Below are 20,749 nucleotides of genomic sequence, written 5' to 3' on the forward strand. Positions count from 1 at the left end.
AGATATAGACCTCTTAAACATTTTTACAATTTGGTGAATGTTTTTGGGCATTCTGGCATATTAACTCAAAATCAGTCTCTCTTATTTCAATTAGAAAACACAAATGAAATAATGAATAACGTGTTTTACTTCGTTTAAATTTTTAATTTATTTGGAGTAAAAAAATTTGTAAAGCTCCTAGTATTGGGGAACAATATATAGCAGCGCGGACGTAGCCTTTAATGAAATTAAAATAAAATGTAAAAAATTGGATATACAGATTAGGATATTAAATAAAAATTTGAAGAAAAGAATGATGCTCTTACAAAACCCTTCGATGCTACAAAAAAAGGAGAAAATTAATTCAAACTTAGAATCATCATTAGTAATTTTAAATTAATAGTTTTTATTTACACAGTTTATATGCTGGTTTCATTTAATTTATTAATTATTATTAATTATTGTGTATGTTAACTGGAACAATTAGGTACTAAGTCCTGTTTACTGTATCCGTATCTACTTTATCATTCACTTTTTAAATTCAACAAACAAAGATATTGTAAATAAGTTCTGTTTTAAATAAATTAAACTTTTTATTTACAATAATTTTTTAATCTTCCTTTTTTTTTAAAAATTTTTAACTACTGATACTATAATTTTATTTTAAAACATGACTCTCGAAATGCGTGTTTCATTTCTATTCGTTTTTCGGCCAGATCAGACGATTAATAAATTATTTGTATTATTCTCATAATTGATTGAAAAATTGTCTTCTTAGCTGCGAACAAATTTCTTTTTTATTTTTTATATTTATCTATCAAATGGTTCATTATTTTATATATTAACTAGAATAGAAGTAAGGCATTTTCGCAACAGCCCTTTGTGTTCCAAGGGCTTCACAGAGGTTAGGGCTCCTCAGTGTGGCAATGTGGTCAGCATTGCGCATTACTTACTTAAGTACTTAATAGACAAGTTGATACTCGTTGATATGAAGCTGGGTGACTTCTAACCGACATTGGGGATCAAATCCCAGTTCTTCCCTTCAGTTTAAATCCTTACCCATTGACCAATCGCAGCTCATTGACTAAATAATTAAGTATAAAGTCATTAAATTAGTAATATATTGTTGGAAAAATTAACGTATTGTGAAAATATAAGCAACAAAATAATTTTTTTATTGAAACTAATGAATTGCATGCTTTTTAATGATTCGATCAAATTCAAAATTTCATTCGGCAAATAGGGAATCTCCCCCTCTCAAAAATATAACTTCGTATAGCCTCTGTGTCCGACCATCTCATCTACCTTAAACATAACAGCTTTTAGTAAGAAGCTCTATAGTCTTTCGGTTTGAGTTTAAAATTAGGATGTTACAGAGTTGAACATTGTGATCCGCGCATCCTGAATATTTATCGGTTGCTAAACGTTGATAATAAAACTAAATAATACAATATTCCGCAATAAATTCAAAATAATTCTTGCATTATTTCAAAACAAGTTAAAAAAACCTAATTTTTTTCTCCATTTTATGTATTATTAATGACTAGAGCTGTAAGATATATCGGAAAACTTTCTCTCAGTGATTTTTTTCTTAGACTGTACTGAATCTTTCAATGAATTTAGTTAAAAAAAAAGAAAAAGTGTTGTTTATAAACATCTTTGTCGGAGTTTTCTTAACTAAAACAATTTCATAAATCTAATCGAAGGCTGAGCAAATGGTGTACATGCCAAAAGCAAGAATGCATAAATTACTTTACGATTTTACATCACTTTCAAAGTGAAGCCGTTGTAGGCCAGTTCCAAAGTAGTTCAACACAGAAATATTTAGGGAAAAGCCCGACACTGTTTTAAAAGTTGTCATTTTGGTTCAATAAGAATATCTGAAGTTTTCCCTTCTTTTGTCCTCTAATGTAAGTTTTATTTGTCATCTTGAAATTCTGATTGGAAATGTGTCAAAGAGGAGAAATTTAAAATTTTTTATACAGACAAGTGAAGTATTAATTCCTATGTAATTTTTTTGCGCTTGATCGAATAATATCAAAATGAAGTAAAAAAGAATGTAAGAATGTTTAACCTGTACAATATATAAGAAGCAACATTTTTATTTCGTGCTTATTTACACATTTGAATTCCCGAACTAGATAAAAGTGGCACTGTTTCCATTACTAAATTAAATTAAAAAATTAAATATAACTTGCAAGGTTTTTAGGAGCGAAAAGTAAATTTTTTAACGTAGACTGGTTTGCGCGTCAGACATTGCTGTACGGAGAATTGAGGTATTGTTTTCTATTTAATTTCATTTTTATCTTAAAACTTATGAAAACAAATTAAAGTCGACAGAGCTTAAGGTTTATGAAATTATGAGGCCTTTGTGCGAAAATATATCTAAGTTAAATATTATACAATTTTATGCAATTTTAAGCTATGGAAATAGCTTCAGACTTTAAGCGTGCTCAAGCATAGTTTCAATTCATTCAGTGTTCCGCCTCTCCGTTATCAAATAAGGTGTTGTAATATTGATAAAATATGCAATATTAAATGCACTCTTTTGTATATCGCATTTCGCAGTATTTTTCATTTGATATTTAAATGTGACAAGCGGTATTTGCTTTGTTTGACACTTACATAGTTAAACTTTTCAATTTTTTAATGAATTATGTGATTGAAATTGGTGAAATGATTGGTGATTGGTGAAATGAAATAAAACAAACAACATAAAATGTTTTATCTTTTAATAATATATATATGTCTCTGTCCTTTTCATGTGAACAGCATACCCCGAAAAAATTATCTATTTTTGTTTCTAAATTTCTTGTTTCCATCTTCTGTACAGACACAAATCCTAAACGATTTTATCATCGTTTAGGGAGAGCAAAAAGTCAATAAGGCATAACAGCACAGAAATGCCACTAATATGTTTGCTATGTTTTCAGCAACATAACACAAAAATACAAACCCCTATGATCATGAAAAATGTATCCAGTTGTATAGCATAAAAGCTTTTGTTGGACAAGAAGGAACACTGAGAATACACACTAAATGTGAATCAATCAATCAATAAATAAATAAATAACGTACTACTAATTTACAGCTCTTTTAAAGCTAACAATAAAATCGACAGTATTAGTTTTATGTAAAAAAAGTGCAAAAATACTTCTTATTGGTGAAGAGTTTAAGTGCACCCTAAGAATTGTTCTCGGGAAACAATTTCAAAGAAATCAGAATTCATTGCGTAATTCAGCTATGTACAAAACTAAAAATCGATATTTAAGATGGGTTATTTTTTAGTTCATATTCCTTGAAATATTACAAAATTTACAGTTTTCAAAGAGTTATAAAATTAAAATTTTGACAAGTAATCGTTTTAACATTCATATCAAAACTGTACAGATAACTTTCTGAAAAAAAGTTAAAATTTTACATTGACTAAACATATAATGGCTTAGTTTTTTTGATGTCAAATATCTCAGGAAGAAATGTTCAGTTTAAAACATTTTTAATAAATTGCAGGAGAAAAAAAATACCCAAGTACAAAAAATTATCGAATAATTATTATAAAAAAAAAGGAAAGCGAGTTAGGAATATCCATTTTTAAGCAAATCACACTAATAATTGTTCTAGGCAACCAAAAAAAAAAGTTTGCAATAAAAGAAAAAATTTTTCTGTACAATTTAAAATAGTTATAAATGTTTTAAAGTAGGAATAGATATAATTGCAAGAACAGGAAACATATACTTATCGCATAAAAATTTCTGTAAACAAAAAATTGCCTACAGAAATAGGTACAAGAAAGGTACCTGAAGGGACTCGCCTATTAAGCTGATATTTCAAATAACAGAACGACTTTGAAACTAATTAGGTCTACTTGCCAAAATTTTGAATATTTCATTTTGGTTATGGGTATACATTTTAAAGAATATAAGATTTAATAAAAAAACTTGAAAGGAGTACTTTAGATTCAACAGCAATGAGGAAAAAAACATTCAGTAAGATGCTGCTGAAGATATTTAAAGACTTGTTATCAACCATTCATAGACTACCTCATGTGGTAAAATTTATAAAATTACAAAGATTCAAATGTGCTGGTCCTCTAATCAGTATGAAAGAAGACCGCTGCTGTAAGAAAATCTTTCTGGTTAAAACCATTGTTACTAAGCCTCAGACCCTAGCTGTGATCGATTGATTGTGTTGAAACAGTTGCTGAAAACAGAGGATCCTGGAGAAAGCTTATTCAGGGCTGTTGAGCCAATTCCAGTTGTCTATTCCAGTGTTTCCCGAAGTGTGGTACGCGTACCCCCAGGGGTACGGGAACAGTTTAGCAGGGATACGCGTTCTTATGCGAAATATCTTGCAACAAACGAAAATTACAAAAAATTTTATTTAAAAACAAAGCTAGCCATGAAAATTTACGATTACGTATTTTTCTATTGGATATTTTTTGCAGAGTTATCTGTTAATAATTAATGGTGTCAACAGCCAGTTGTGATTTTTACTTTTTGTGCGATTTTTCATAGTAAAAAATTCATTAATTTTTTTATTAGGGGTACTCAGCGTTACGAAAAATTTAGAAAGGGTACACAAAAGTCATAAGTTTGGGAAACACTGGTCTATTCCAAAGGAACAATAGACATAGAGTTCTTTACTGATTAAAATAGTATTTCGTTAAGTAAGAATATTCTGGTTTTTATTAAAAACATACGGTATTTCCTCAGGTTTAAAAGTTTTAATATCAGTCAGAGAAAACATTATGGAAACGATTAGACTAGAATCGATTGCTTAAATAAAATTGCGTATTTATATTATTTTTAAAATAATATATTTTGTATTTTAAGCAAAATAGCCTATTTCAAGCTACTTTTTATTCAAAATTATTTTGTAACGAAAGTTTCTCAGATACGCTAAATTTTAATGCTTAATTCAATAAAGTTCTGTGCTAAGCTACAAGAAAGTTGTACAAATTCTACAGTAACACTTTACAAGCAGCGCTCTTCTTGTCAATTATGCAGAAATCAGATGCTAGTGTTTGACAAAAATTGTAACTTTAAATTACTTATGATTCTAGAACAACTTCTAAATTGATAGAACTTTTTTCACGATCTCTTAGCTTCAAAGATAATCTGCGTATTAAAATTCGGATAGATTGGCGAGAGCCACTTTGGGTACCTTTCATGTATATATTTGAAAGCAATTTTTAAATAAATTTGAAATGCTTTTTAAAACTAGCTTTTTTAATCATTTTTTTCAGGATTCAGGCAAAGTTTTCAATTACGTATTTAACTTATTTAAGTCGCATTATGAAAATATTTTTATGCAAAACTGAAAATAAAAAAATAGGGTATGCAAAAAATAATCATACACCCTCTGTTGCGAAATATGGTATGCATTTATGTATACTTTCATTTGTCCTAAAGTATGGTTTACTTGGCTTTCAAATTTTAAAATTTAATGAATAAAAAAAAAATAATGCTTTGTTGTGCATTTAGAATTACATTGAATGTTCCACCTAGTTGTGCATTAAGGAAAAAATATAAATTTAATTGCAAGTTTTCGTTAAAAATATTTAATGATTTTGCATGCATTGAGAGCATAATTAAAAATGAGGATATTTAAAATTTGATTGCTGAAAATATATTACAATTAACAAAGCGAAACTAAGTAAACAAATATATTAAAGCCGTGAATTGGAATAATAAAATTGTTTTGAAAGTGATTACCGATTTTTAATTAGCATCTCATGCATAGCTATTAATTGATAATTTCATTGAAAATTGTTCAATTGCCTCGTGAGTTTTAGAGATGAATTTGAGAGGAAAATTACGAGCTTATTTTGATCTGGAAAATTTGATGGTTGCAAATAAAATTGAATTTGCTTCCTACTTTGAAGGTCTTCTTGCGACTAAATAGACTCGTTAATGCTTTTCTAGGATTTTCGCATTATCTTTAATACTTTTGCTTCCTTGAGCAGTTAAGGTTTCAATTTTTTTAGTAAAAATACGAACCATATTTTGAAATAGAGGAATAAAGGATGTAAGTAAAAATAAATAAAAAAGGTCGCTGAGAGAGTATCTCGCTCATACTTCCATTTACCTATACAAAGCACCTTAGTTAATTTTAGAAATTAGGAGCAAGTACTCTTGGTTATGCAAAATTTATTATTATCAAAGGAGAAAGTGCAGAACTATCTATCGTTTTGTGAAAGTGTTAGTATATTGTCTTTGAAATTAGACCAGAAAATTTGACAATAATACTTTACTCCCTTCCCTAAGAAATGGCAAATATCACATTTAAGAGAAAATGAATAGACTTATATTCAAGGATTAGCTCTTGGCATATCGTTAATAAAATCTCCAGAAAATATTAAAATTTTCAAGCTCAAAATTTTTAAATGTGATAAAAAAGATTTTTACACACAGAAAACATTCAATTGAAAACATAACACAGTAACAGCAGGATTACTTAAGGTCAAAGTAGCCAACTTCCCAACCATCTACACATACAAGTTTTCTTTACTTTGGCACAGACAAAGTGAATAGTGCACATGAATTATGAAAAACACAAATAAAATATTGATGTTATATTCAATTATACAAGTTTTGAGCATCTCATATATAGTATGAAATTTTTTTAAATCAAGATGTATGTTTTATGTGTAATTTATACAACATTTGTGCATTGAACCGTTACAAGTTGCAAAAAGGTCTTCACCAAGAATGGTTTAGACTTTGAAATGCTGGCCACTTTGACAAACTTTCTTTATAGAATACGTAAACGGTGATGCTAAAAAACTAGTAAGACACAAAACTGTGTGAAAATGACAAAAGTTACATACAGATTTCCGACCTTTCAAAATTAGGATTACATTCTTCATGTTAAACATGTAAGGCAATTAGAGTTTTTTTTTAAATGTCTTTACAAGTACTGTGTTATGTATGTCAGGTATATTTATACATAATCTATTCATTATAATATATTACACTCATCTTGTTTTTCCAGGACTGAATTCAGTTTACGGACCGAATGTGGAATTCAGTGCACAAGACAGGTAAATGGAAAAACATTTTGGAAAACTCTTATTTTAAAATTTTAAACCATATCTTAAATTTGATAGTTTAATTAATTTAATGCCTAATGTTTGGTGTGCTTACTGATAAATTGCTAACACATTGTAGTTTATATAACAGCACCCCAGATTTGTAACAAGTAGAGCATTTAAATATAGAAATGACAAATGACAACAATACAAGAAGTAATAAAGAAAGTTACACAATACTGGCAAATTAAACGAAATCATTAATATGACATTTTCAAAAGAAATATTAAGAATCAGGAACACATACACAAACAATTCCAATACTATAAACATAATTAGAAAAGATCCAAAGAACATAATTCAATTATACTAAACACACCAATCTGACATGCCAAGCTCTGTACAAGGGACGGTTATGAACAATTATGCTCTGCAAAATATTAAGCTTTTGTTCTTTTATAATTTTTCACACAGTATATGATTACAAAACACAGCTGCAGTAACAAAGCAGTTCGTCTGTTTAATATTATCCAAAGTGAACAAATATAGTCGTTGCTGAGCCATTGGACCACAAGGGTCAAAAGAGACATAACATGTGGTAGAAGGACAGGGAGATGGATGTAAACCACAGTAGTGGGAGAACACAGGGCACGTATTATTCACCATAGAGGCATTCTAATCAAGTAAAAAAGAGGAATGTTAATGAAGTACTTGAAATAAGATTACGACGCTCTTTGTCTTTCTCTTTAAAAATGCTTGTTATCTCAGTTTTTTTAAACATTTAACAAGGTTTAAGACACGGAAAATAAGTTAAGATATGAAGCAACGTGATAACATTTTAGTAGATTTGATATTTCTGAATCGGTATAATTTTAAATGAAAATATTGAGGCCATAATTGTAAAGAACAAGCCAAATCATTGAGCATATCAAGTGTTGAATATGATTTCACGAAAGTCATTGGTGGAGACATTGATACTGACGTACATTATTGGCTTTGTACTTCTTATTGTCAGCCTCCCATCATATTTTTACAAAATATAGGGTCGATGTTGCACTGTGAGCCGTGGTGGCTCAGGGGACAGAGTGTTCGCCTTCCAATGAGGTGACCGGGTTCGAATCTCAGCTATACTTGGTCTAAGCGAATTCCGCACCCGGCTCGCATGGGCCACAGTGCTGACGTAAAATATCCTCAGTGGCAGACGGATCATGGGTTAGAGTCCCCCTGACTTCAGGGCAATCGTGGGAGATTTTAGTGGTTTTCCCCTCCATGTAACGCAAATGCGGGATAGTTCCATAAAAAAGTCCTCCAGGATGGCAAATTTCCCCCAATACTTGATCCAGGAGTTCTCTTGTTATCTGGACTGGGTTCAAAATTACAAGGCTACTGAGTTGAACATTAGTAGTCGTAAACCCAAAAATTGGATTTGATGTTTAACGACTGTTATAAACTAAAATAAAATGTCTTACTTTAACTCAGGGGATTAAACATTAGTATCCCAATGAGGTGAATCAGGTTTGATTCCCAGTGAAGGCTGGCCGATACTATTTCTGATCCCAATTCACACAGACAGAAGTGTTTACATAAAATATCCTTAGCTGTAAACGGATCATGGGCTAGAATCCTCTTACCACCGAATCTTCTTAATCCATAATTTCTCTCGACTTTCGAGTAGGTTCAAACATTGATAGCTGGAGTTAAACATTGATAGTCGCAAACCAAAAAAATGGGTCAGCTGTTCAATGCCGGTTATAAAATAAAATGTTGAACCATAATACAGTTGCAATTTAATAAAAGTGCCAAATCGAATGATGTTTCCGGTCAAGTTGAACCATAGTTTTGTGTAAATAATTTTATGATTGTGATAATATGGCTCAAATTGTCACTATATTAAACGCCATTCTTCAAAAGATAACACGCTCCGAAATTTCTACGAATATAGTGTTGGTCAGAAACGACAAGTATTACGATGTAGATGAGGAGACGTTTTTCAAGCAGAATAGTACCACTATTGTAATTTTATGACCTTTACGTCGACCTTATGACATTAAAAGGCTTTGACAGCTCCTAAACACTAAACAATATTGAATTTAATCCCTTACAGGTAGAGGATAACAAAATGTGATAGTTGGGCCAGCTAATAATGTTGGCCTACACGATGTTGTCTTTAGGACTTGAGGTTGAAAATGAATGCTGAATGCTCTAGCTTGTACTTTACAATGGTGTATTTAATAAGGTTTCATTTGAAATTGAAGTGTTTAGTCCATAGATTTTAAATCATCTATATACTTTTGTCTTGTGAATTACATAAAACAAAAATACTTGTTAATATCTTAAATTCGGAAGTTTTAATGATGATGCATTTTAAAAGTATCCTTTTAACTTTGAAGTTAAAACCTAATTTAATTGAAGCTAAGTGGAAAACTAATAATTTTTGAGTACTACTTTTTGAGTGTTTTGCCGATATAGGCACATAGAACATAGATGAATTTTTAGAAAATAGAATGAAATTTATTTTTAAATTATATTTCCCATTCTAGTTAATACATTGGTTTGTTTTGAAATACAGGTTGATTATTACTTAATAATATTAAATCAAACAAAAATTAATTAAAATAGCTCAGCTGGTGAACTAAAGAGCTTGTAACATATAACTACAGATTCATCAGAGTAAGCAAGAGAAAGACAAAGATCAACACATAATTTATTAATGAAGATAACACAATCATTTTCATTAAAATATGGCATCATAACATAGAACAAAGTTAGATAAAAGCAGGACATGTGTTTTAATTAACATAAAATATGTAAATGTAACATTAAACACAACAATCAACAATAATTGAAGAGCTTAGTGGAAAAAGTTTTAAGGGACTTTTTAGTGAATTTGGGTAAGATAACTTTAAAGTTTATAAGTTGATCTCCATAACTTATATTTTCTATTCTAATTTTGTGAAAGTAAAATATGCAAAATGTGGTGTTCATTAATTTGTAAATTTTTAGCATCTTCTATACTTATGTAACGTTAAACATATTCATGTAATTTTTTAAGAGTAAGTGTAGGTTCAAGATTAAGCCCCTCCCTCTGATATACACTTAAAAAAAGTCTAAACAATTTTTCATATACCATTTTAATGCATTATGATCTTTGCAGCTTTAAAAATGTAGGGAATATATGCGATTTGAAAACGTCAGGATGTTCGGGCTTTTTGTGGTAGATTGTGACGTGTATTTATTAATTTTTTTCGTTTTTGAAATATCTCCTGAACTAACTGAGCATTTTTTTTTGTACCCACCCAAATATCAAATTCTTTAACTAAAAAATAAATTTATGCAAAGAATATTATCTATTAGTATTTATTATATTTTACGTTTACTGATAAATATTTTAATTATAAGGGATAAATTTTTTATTATTATGTTGCATTACTAAATTTTTGCAAAGTTCAATATTCAAAAACTAGCTGGATAGTTAGCAAGAAATAAAAAATACTGCTTTTTTTTATTCAGAATAATTTTTTTAAATTTTATTTTCTCAGGAACTACTTAATCAATTTCCAATAATAAAACAAAGCAATAAAAATTGCTAAAACTTAACTTTTTTTGTTGCTTTTATTTTACTTTGTGCAAACGAATTTTATAAATAATAATGTAATTTTTTTATATCTATCATGTATTTGGTAGTTCATAAATTAAACGCATAAAAATAATAAACCGCTTCTAAAATTATTATGGTTAGCAAATATAATAAACTCTCGCTCAACAACTTTTAATGAGAATTTAACAATTTGAATAATTGGTTTAAGAAGAGTTTATTTGAATGAAGAAATTGACGAAATGTAAATGTTTTTCCATGGACCAGCAAAAGAACATTTTAAGAAGTCTGTTTTTTTTATTAATAAAAAGTACTTGGCGATATTTATATTCTCTCTGAAACACTTAGTAGAATCGCAGCGTTCGCACTAGTCTGTATATGATGCCATGGAAGCTTGAAAACTGCGACTTAAAAATCAGTAAAAGACTGTTACTTAATACTTTCTTCCATCGAGATCTGCAGAATTGAGACATTTGCAGAATAAATGAATGCTCTATAGTTTAATGAAACTAAAATTAGAACTCAAATTAAACAAAAAATCTCAAATTCTTTAAAAATATCACTTAATTACTTTTTCTATTAGGCTCTTCAATATAGTCGAAAAGATGAAAAATAGACTTTAAAGGTTACTTATTAAATTTTCAGGGCACTTAATTATAATTTTTCTGATTAGAAGGGATTCAAGTTTAGTATGAATTAGCTGTCACTCTTAGTGCTTATTCAATGATTTTTATAATATTATCGCGACTAATTATTTGAATAAAATTTTGAATAATTATGTGAATAATTTTTCCTAACTCGAAGGAATTAAAGATTAATGTGAATTATCAATCACATTTTTTTTTATTCCATGATTTTTATTAATTATTGTGACAAATTATTTTTTTAAAAAAATTACTAAAATTTAGAATGTTTCGACCAAAATAATAAGTCCCTCGAAGATAAATAAGTCTCTTGATTTACTAGTTAGCATTAAAAAAATATGAGTGATCACATGTAAAAATAGCAAACTGAAACTAAATAAACCAATTTAATGCAAACATTTAAACTTTGAAAAAATTGGGGAATAGAGTTTTCAAGTAAAAATAAATAATTGCTTAAAACATTTAAAAGTTTACACTATTAAAATGTAATTTTTCTGTGATTGTTAAATCAGTTTTGTTGAAACTGATTTAACTATGTGATTTCTATGTGATTTCTGGTCAAGAAATATTAAAGTGGATGAACTTTTCACATTTTTGTTTTAATTTCAAACTTTTTCAAATTTAAATGCGCAATAAAAATTGATATATCTTTATAAATAATAAAATTATAATTTATTGAAAATTATTTCTGGGTCAACGATTTTTCAAATTCTGTAAAAGTAATTTTTCAATCACGCTAATGGTTTTTTCTTAATGAATCAAGCTCTATTTGTGAACTATTGCTGACAAAGTGTTCTTAGTCACTCATAAAAAGTGCTAGTTTAGACAAATTTTATCAATAAAATATAAAATTTATAATCTATGCAATATATGACTTACTGTTTCATAAGAAACCTTTAAAATATATACTTAACGTTTCGTTCAATTTTTTTTTCAGAATCATTGCAAAGGTAATTATAGTAAAACAATTTAGAATATTTCTTTACAGTCAGAAGTAATAAATTACGGATTATAGTTACTAAAGTCTTAAAATTTTTCTATTGAGTGCACGCAAAATAATGTTGCAAACTAAATATTTTTTACTTATTCTATAATAAGCTAAGCTGCGTGTTCTATCTTTCTGTTGTTTGCTCTATATCGAGACTTCTATACCACGCTTTTAAGTAAAAAGTATTGTCAAATGTTATGTAAGTTCAGATTTTCTTGAGTTTTAATATTCACTAAGTCCAGTGTTGGGATATACAAATGAAAAATATTTTAAACAAACAAACATATTGTGGTTTAGTAGGCGAAAATTTGATAATTTAATCATTTGAAAGTTTGATCAAAAATAATTAATTATAGATAATTTGCCAACTAAACATTTAAAGACGTAAAGAAACATAGAAACATTTAACACAAAATGTTAATTTAATTGTTACTATAAAGCACACGTGTTAGGCAGAAAAATAATTTTTAGTATCGGATAGGTCTTGATATAAACGACCTTTTACGAGTAAAATTAAAAATGATAATTCAACTTAATAATAAATCTTTTTTTTGTAATAGTGCATGTTTAATGCTGTGAACAAGTATTTAAATTGCAAGATTCGAATGTTTTTCTTTTCTTAGTTTTAAGGAGTTATTTATTGGTGTTTAGTTAAATAATTTAAAATTTTACTTCAAATGTCTAGTATTTTATATTTCATTAGACGCCGTTGAAATTTTTGGAATCGAGAAGTTTTAAACCCCATTAGAGAAATTTTGAAAGCAGGATCATTTTTGATATTCATAAAAGAGCTTCAGATGTGGAACCTAAAGATAAAATATTTCAGAAATGATCAATTGAAAATCAGGGTATATGAAAAGACCAGATAATTTAAAACTTTTTTAAGACTGCTGGGAACAGCTGTTTCCGACGTTTAAGAGTCTTTATATCCCAAAACTATGGACGAAGCATTTGGAGAATTGGTTTGTTCCTGTGCTGCAAAGATGAGGTAGTTTTGGTCCTTCTTGAAATAGTATGCAGCAAAAATTCCAATATTAAAGAGTTAGCTCTTATCATTTGTAAGATTTACTTCCTCTCCTGAACTAGATTGACGCAATTTTTTAATGATCTGAGGTACCTCTCTACCTACCTAATCAAAATACTCTATCTGGTAAATGTTTGGCTACTTAGCTGTCTGGAGATGTACTAAAGAAAATAAAATAACCAGTAAAAATAATTCAAAGAGGAGATGTAGGCCGGAAATGTTTTGAAAGTAAGGGACAAAGCGACGGGAATATATACTGCATACAGTTGTGTTATAACCATAGATATACCTATATTAGTCCCTGGTTATAACCATATCTTGGCTATAGCTGCAAGGTAGAATGGCATTTCAAGCATAACTTTCAGTTCACTGAAGTTGAGGAACATTGCAGTAAGAAAACCACACCTGACTTCAATTTCATCGCTGATCATAGAAAATTAATTCAAAGGGACTCAACGCTAAAAACAATGTACTTGTAGGGAGTATGCTGCATAAGAGAGATTTGGCGAGGTTTTACCGAGACATAAATAATAAGTTTTTTTTTCTTTGCATTTTAACTAGATAATATGTTACACTTTGTTCCGATTTAATTTAGCAGCGCTGCGAAAGGTGTACAGAACTGATCTCAGCCGCTGTAAGGAAAATGGTCACGTGTAGCTCGCCCATTTAACGTTGTTACATCCAAAGTATAACTTGCCAATGACGTTGTTTCGTCTTTGCCCGTTCTCTTTACTTAGAAGGCATTTTATAAATTAAATACTTTTAATGCAGAAAAACTTCTTATATATATTTCGTAAATAAAATTTTTGTGACATCTATTTATCATTTTAATCGCATTTAACTTTTTCAAACTCGAAAATAACTTAGACCCATTTCTCAAGTCATACTCTTACATACTCTGTCTTTGCCAGTTGATGTGAAACAAAGTATGGTTAACTCATACTGACGAATAAAATGCTGTGAGAGTAGACTGTCCTCTCGCTCAATAGCTAGTTGGCAACTGTGATCTTGATGCTGAATGGGTGCCCCTGTTTCTGCTAACATGTCAAATTGAGAATGTTGTAAGATACTTTGACATTATATGACGATCTCTGTAAACTAATTAACAAATCTTAAGCAGGCACTGTGTACTTTTAGCCCTTATTATATCAGGTAGAAGTTTCAAAGGTAGTTATATTTTCGGTAATTTTTTGATACATGCGCAACTTTGTTTGTTTATTGCATTTTTTTAAACCTTGAATATCTTTTTAGATCAATTTTAACGAATAAACTGGGAATCCAGAGCGGCTTTTGTGTAGGGTTTGTTTGTATTGTTTATGAAAATAAGCCTGATTCACAAACGTATCTGAATTTTTATCCAAACATGAAATTTCGAACTGCAATTTATAAACCATGGTATGATTCGGAGCAAAAATATGTAATCTGTGAGCTTTTTATCCTGAGCATTTGATTCCTTTCTTTAAATTACTCTCATGAGTACCTACTGTTTTTTCTCCAAAGAATTAACTAATGAATCCAAATAAATTCGAAATTAATTTTACCCATTTGCAGAAATCACTGAGTACATTTTTTTAACCTTAAATGTTTTTTTTAGCAACTACTTTAAAAGTTGAGTTCTTTTTACAGAGTTACCACGTTGCTTATAAATTTATAGTAATGGTAGTAAATTGAGTTGGAGGAACTTCATTTTTTAAATATTACTTTATCGTTTAAATACCTGAATGCGTAGAGATCACTTGAAATGTTATATCTGTAATTTGCCAAGCTAAGAACCGATTACGTTTTGTGCTTAAAGTGAATTTTCTAGCTTAGTTGTTAAAATTTGGGTCTAACACATTCTGATTATCCTCAACACATATTGAACAATGTCTAAAATAAAAAGCTCACCGACAGATGATGTGATATCCCTATATGAGAATTCAAACAAACAGAGTGTAGTATTAGAATGTTTAATTGAACATTTCTCTGTAGAAAAAAGATAAACAGTTGTGACACCAGGAAAGCATTTGTAAGATTCAATTCAATATAAAGAAGTGCATCTAGATATTATAATTGATAACTTAATTCAGATATTTCAAATATTATGCATATATGAAAAATTAAAAAAAAATATTGTTGAACTATTAATTATATTGAATTAATTTTTTTAAAAAAACATTTTAGCTGGAAAAGAACATTTACAATACCAGAATTCTAGTTTAACCATTAAATAAAGACAAAATCATTTGCAAATGAAAATAATTGTATTTATTCAAGCCATTTTACACAACTAGTTATACTATCAGATAGAATTATTTCGTAATTCCTTCAATATTACTTCATAAGCTACTAATTTTATTAAGAATAATCACCCAAGAAAAGTATCATATGTACAAAAAAATAATAAACAAGACAAATGTAGTGGATGAGTTATTGAATATGAATTTCAAAAAATAACTTTAAGAGAGCGTTATGAAAATTATTTAAGTTTGGGATTCTTTTTTTTTTTGTCTAGGAAAATAATGAAATAATTTGTTAGTTTCTTTTAATGTTATAACATTATATTTGAAGTTTTTTCATTTTTGTATAAAATATGGCATATTTAGTGCATATTTTTTTAAGCACTCATAAAATGGAGTAAGTTCTTGGCCCCTCCCCCATAAAGTTCTAAGAGAATACGAAATTCTATTTAAAACTTTTAAAAGTTGAGAAAAACTATAGTTCGTAGGATATTTTAAATGTTGAAAAATAACAGAAATTACAAAGGTTAGTAAAAAGTGTTTTTTTTTTCGTGTAAGAAATGATATATTTAAGTTTAAAATAAAAACACTACATTGCATTACAGATAATTAAAAAAATCAACGACTATAGACTAAAATGACGACTATAGACTTTTTTGAACTGTTATAACTTAATGTTCTAACATTTTAAATGAATTAATTACACATAAAAAATTTCTAGAAAATTGAAGGAAATAACAGCTTAGTACTTTACCTGGTTAAGTTACATTGAATTTAAAGAACAGGAACACTGAATTTTAGTTTCTCAAGTTCCTGTTGAAGTAGACTTCATACGATTTGCAGACAGATATAAATTTTTAAAGTGATTTTTTATATAAATGACAGTATAAAACAGAGAATTTAAAACTTACCTGAAAAATAAATCAATTGGTGTAAAAAAAATCGCTCTAAACTTGAAAAAGTGAAAAATTAGTAATATTATATTTACCTGATAGCTAGTCAACGGAATGGAACCAAAATGGCTTACAAAAGGCAGGAGTTTATATGAAATTTAATTAGGTAATGCATGTTTATCAGTTTACCGATGAAGATAAATTGGATTTTATTGTTTCAGTATTATTTATGGTTAAAAATACTTTAAATTAAAACATGAATGAATACCAACCATCAAATGTACAGGCAATATTAGTCGATTCTAGATTAGTATGGCTTGCTTGCATCTTTTGATCTTTTAAGTTGAACCTTTAGACGTTTCATTCCAATTTGGAATCCATTCATTGCCTGGATTGCAGTTTGTGCACTACTTGGATTGTCGTAACTAACAAATCCTGCAAATATGCAATTGTAATTTTAAAATTTTAGCTCTATATATGAAACTTTAACGGACCAATATCGCTATGTAAGCTGCATGAAACTAACTTACTCGGTGAAAATGCTGAGTAATATGGCTAGAAATCCTTATATTATTTTATCATTCTTATAATTATAAATTTATAATTAATATTATTATTAATTATTAAAATTATAACTGGTGGAATGTAAACTTGAAATACTTCCGTACCGTTATCCCTTTGACGCAGATTAGACACCGGTGTCCCTTATTTATAAATTTTTTTTTCTGACTCTCTAATTGTAAGTAAAAATATATTTTAGTTTTTTTTAATTATTGAAAACTGTCCAATAGTTACTAAAAACATCTGTTAGATTATTGGAATTATATTTATACTAAAATATAAAATTAAAAAAAAAGGTTGAAATTGTTTTCCATTTTCAAACAATTATCGATAGTATTATTATTAGTAAATTAAAGACATTTCAATGATGAGTAACTGTTTCTCTTAGATATAAATAATTGCTAATAAGTGCAATTGCTGTTTAAAACTGAACCGTGTTTGCGTGTTTTTACCCGAACGTAGAAAAAGACATGTATGCTGTATTTCATAACCAAAAATTATTCAAATGCTAAATATAATATTTTGAACTTATTTTGACCTAAATTAATACAAAATAATGAAAAAAGCATGAAAAATATGGTTAATAAAAGTTCTGTGTCAAAGGGTGAATAATAAAAAAAATATTTATATAGAGCACAGCGTGCACAAACATAATGCATTTTTGCGGCATATTTCTATTCATGCCGTTTTGCCTTACGTATAGAATAAATTAATGAAATTAACGAAATGCATTATGGGAGCATTTAAGAGAAAAACAAATTTTAAGAATTGAAAAAATTTCAATCAATGTTTAATAAGTTAGTGGATGAAATAAAATTTATTTCTTCTTATTAAAATATTTGAAGGAAGAAAGTATGAAAATCAATGCAATTGTGAAAGAATTATGAAACAAATTTGTCACAGTCATTAAATCACAATTTAATGAAATATACTTACCAAAGCATTTGCTAAGATTGGTCTGTTTGTCAATAAAAACTTTGGCGGAAATGACATTACCAAATGGCATAAAAGTTTGGGCTAAATCAGTATCATTAAACTCTTGTGGTAAATGGTATATAAACAAATTTGCTCCCTCTGGACCTGAAAAATTTAAATATTTGCAGTTTTTAATAATAAACAATAAATTTTGATTGTCAACAAGAGGTAAAAAAAAGATGTATCAGTGAAACTACATTTCAATAAAAATAACCAGAATATAATTTTGAATAGTTTCATTAATAAAATCATACTATAGAGCGTTTTTTTTAATAGAAAGTATTATATTTTGGTCATAATAGTTTTTAATGCATTTTAATTCTCAGATGAAATTCTTAGAATATATTGTAAATCAGAATCATTTTTTATATAATTTTTTTTGTGTCGTTTGACGTGAATATTGACTATTATTTTGATATTTTAAATTTTCACACTTTTTTAGGCATAAAAAATAACTTTCAATTGCTTAGTAAATTATGAGATATTTTGATATGTCGAAAATATATATGGAAAAAATAATAAAAAAATATTAGGCTGATATTACTTTTGCTAACTTTACAACATGGATGAAACTGTGTGATACATAATGGCAATTTTCAAGTTGGCTCATGGTGAATTTAATTTATATAGGAGTAACCTAAGCTTCAATAGAAATTAATTAAGAACATAAGCTTGAGCGGGGTATATTATTTTAAAATATATTTTAAACGTCATTGACTAGCATGAAAAATCAGAAAAATTAGTTTAAATGAATTTTTCAAAAAAAAAAAAAAAAAAGATTACTTTTAAACAGACAAAATACTCAAGTCAGAAAAAGAATAAAAAAATATAAATACCTTCAATTTGTTTTCCAGCAGGATTCGGAGTTTGAAGACCTAATTGTGCAAATGGTAAAGCTGGAAAAATAAATTTTATTAATTATTATTACCGCAGATTATTATAATAATTAAAATTTTTTTAATAATGCAACAGGCAATTTTTGGATTTATCTGAACTCTTAAGGTGTTCAACCAGTAGAGGACTCGCAAAAGAAGTACGTAATCACGGTCTTGAAACAGTTTAAGCATTTCAGGACTGTGATCACATGTATGCGATCACTCGATTTACCCTTCACGAATCAGGGTATCAATTATAAAACGAGCTTTTCTGACTCCAACGGCCAAATATCACCGGACGTGATCTCAATTCGGTACTCCTGTATTGAAACTAGTATTAGCTCTACTCTGAGTTTATGGGCAAGGGGAAGTGTTTTTCCTCTTTCGCCTGTCCTAATGGGGTTAAACAAATTAAAACTAAAATATCTAATACAAAAATTAAGCATTCAAGAAAAGTTTAAACTAATTTTTGTAATAATATATGCTGACGCCCGGTGGCTTCATCCCTTCAGTGGGTCGATAAATGAGTACCAAGCATGCTTGGGAGCTAAACACTGGGAGTTTCACTTTCGGCTGACCACCTAACCGGAACATCTGCTCCTGCACCCCAGAGCCCAAGGTCAAGAAAAGCAGGCCTTGGCCCTCTATGGGCTGTCGCGCCACTGAGTTTAGTTTTAATAATATATGCTACGTAAAAATAAAAGAGAATTAACAATTTTAGGGAGGAAAAAGAAAATATCTGTAAAAATTTCAGAAGAAAAATTTGATTTATATTTTATAAAATTGATAATATAAAACTAAACTGTCCAATTATAGCAAAGTTGAGCATTGTAAAACCAGTTTAATATCTGAATTGAGTTTGAAGATTTTCTTAAAAACCTTTCACTACCCTCCACTTTTATAAGGAAATCAAACAGGTTTCAATCATACCTTCTTGAACGATTTGCCAAGTTTTAATAACGTCTTTTTATCTAGTGACCTCAACTGGTATAATATTGATCACTCTAAATTTTAGTGTATTCATAATTCCAAATGAAGTGCTACTTTTTGAGTTTATGACAAGGGTTCTATAAAGGGGTTCATTACTGAACACTTTTATGTTAGAAAAGCTATTCCAGTTTTAAGTTATGTGTTTAACAGTCTCAATGCACCACACCTAATGTGTTTTTTGAAGCTCAACGTATTGACCGATAATGAGTTATAATGATCGATATAATAGAATTAGAAAAATACTATTTCATAAGGAGATAAATAAATAAGAATAACATATTTGTGATTTAAATAAACAAAATTAGCTTTGATAACGAGAAATAAAAAAAAATATCATAACAGTTCAAATATACAAAAGAAAAAAAAACAAAAAAACTAACGATACTGCTTGCTTGTCACATTACGAACTTAAATAATAGTGACTTAACGTATCCATTCATTTCTTGAATAAAATTTAAAACATTAAGATTAGCAAGTGCTTAGCTTTTACTTTTGCAAGGTTCTTTTTTCTCATTTTTGAAATCATCTTTTATACTTGGTTGCCTTATACTGATGTTTTATCCCCTTGCATGACTAACTTTTCTATGATTTGTTTACTATAGATTTAATTTTGTATTTGCCACCAACTCACTTTTAGTGGTGAATTATTGTGTAACTTATTTGTTTGTATCATTGAATAATTGTTGTAAATTGTTTGTATCATTACGCCGTATGCCCTATTAAGGTTAGGTAGGTTATTTACGGCGTCGTATTTAGCCGACATCAGCATTATACCATTTGATGAAAGGTTCAATTTGCTTCAAACTGCTGAAGGCTATTATTTCATTGATCTATATTGGATTAATACTACCAAAAGTATATATTTAAAGTGTGTTATATGTTTTGCAAGTCAGAAAGACATTTTCCTTCGGCTTATAGATCTATGGAAAAAAAACGGAAATAGAAAGTGCGCCACTTGCATTACAAACGACAAGAA

The 20,749-nt window shown here is 28.6% G+C and overlaps 1 protein-coding gene and 1 long non-coding RNA gene across 7 annotated transcripts in view; one reads left to right on the forward strand and one right to left on the reverse strand.

Moving 5' to 3' along the window:
* Nucleotides 1–20,749, forward strand: part of LOC147801805 (uncharacterized) — a 202,127-nt gene that overhangs the window by 66,749 nt on the left and 114,629 nt on the right. Inside the window, exon 2 of the long non-coding RNA XR_015430552.1 lies at nt 6,973–7,021. This is a non-coding gene — a long non-coding RNA (uncharacterized LOC147801805). The remainder of the gene's footprint in view (nt 1–6,972; nt 7,022–20,749) is intronic.
* LOC107455088 (CUGBP Elav-like family member 2) overlaps nt 5,881–20,749 on the reverse strand; it is a 772,083-nt gene continuing 757,214 nt past the window's right edge. For all 6 annotated transcript variants that reach the window (XM_043046908.3, XM_071187614.2, XM_043046907.3 and 3 more), the window contains 4 exons: nt 18,745–18,804; nt 17,870–18,013; nt 16,645–16,807; nt 5,881–7,684 (listed from right to left, as the gene is read on the reverse strand). In XM_043046908.3, coding sequence (XP_042902842.2) covers nt 16,680–16,807; nt 17,870–18,013; nt 18,745–18,804 — 332 coding nt within the window. In that variant the 3' untranslated portion in view covers nt 5,881–7,684; nt 16,645–16,679. The remainder of the gene's footprint in view (nt 7,685–16,644; nt 16,808–17,869; nt 18,014–18,744; nt 18,805–20,749) is intronic.

The sequence above is a fragment of the Parasteatoda tepidariorum genome, chromosome 11 (assembly GCF_982258835.1).
Source record: "Parasteatoda tepidariorum strain Cologne lab strain chromosome 11, Ptep-v5.0, whole genome shotgun sequence".
Classification (NCBI taxonomy): domain Eukaryota; kingdom Metazoa; phylum Arthropoda; class Arachnida; order Araneae; family Theridiidae; genus Parasteatoda; species Parasteatoda tepidariorum.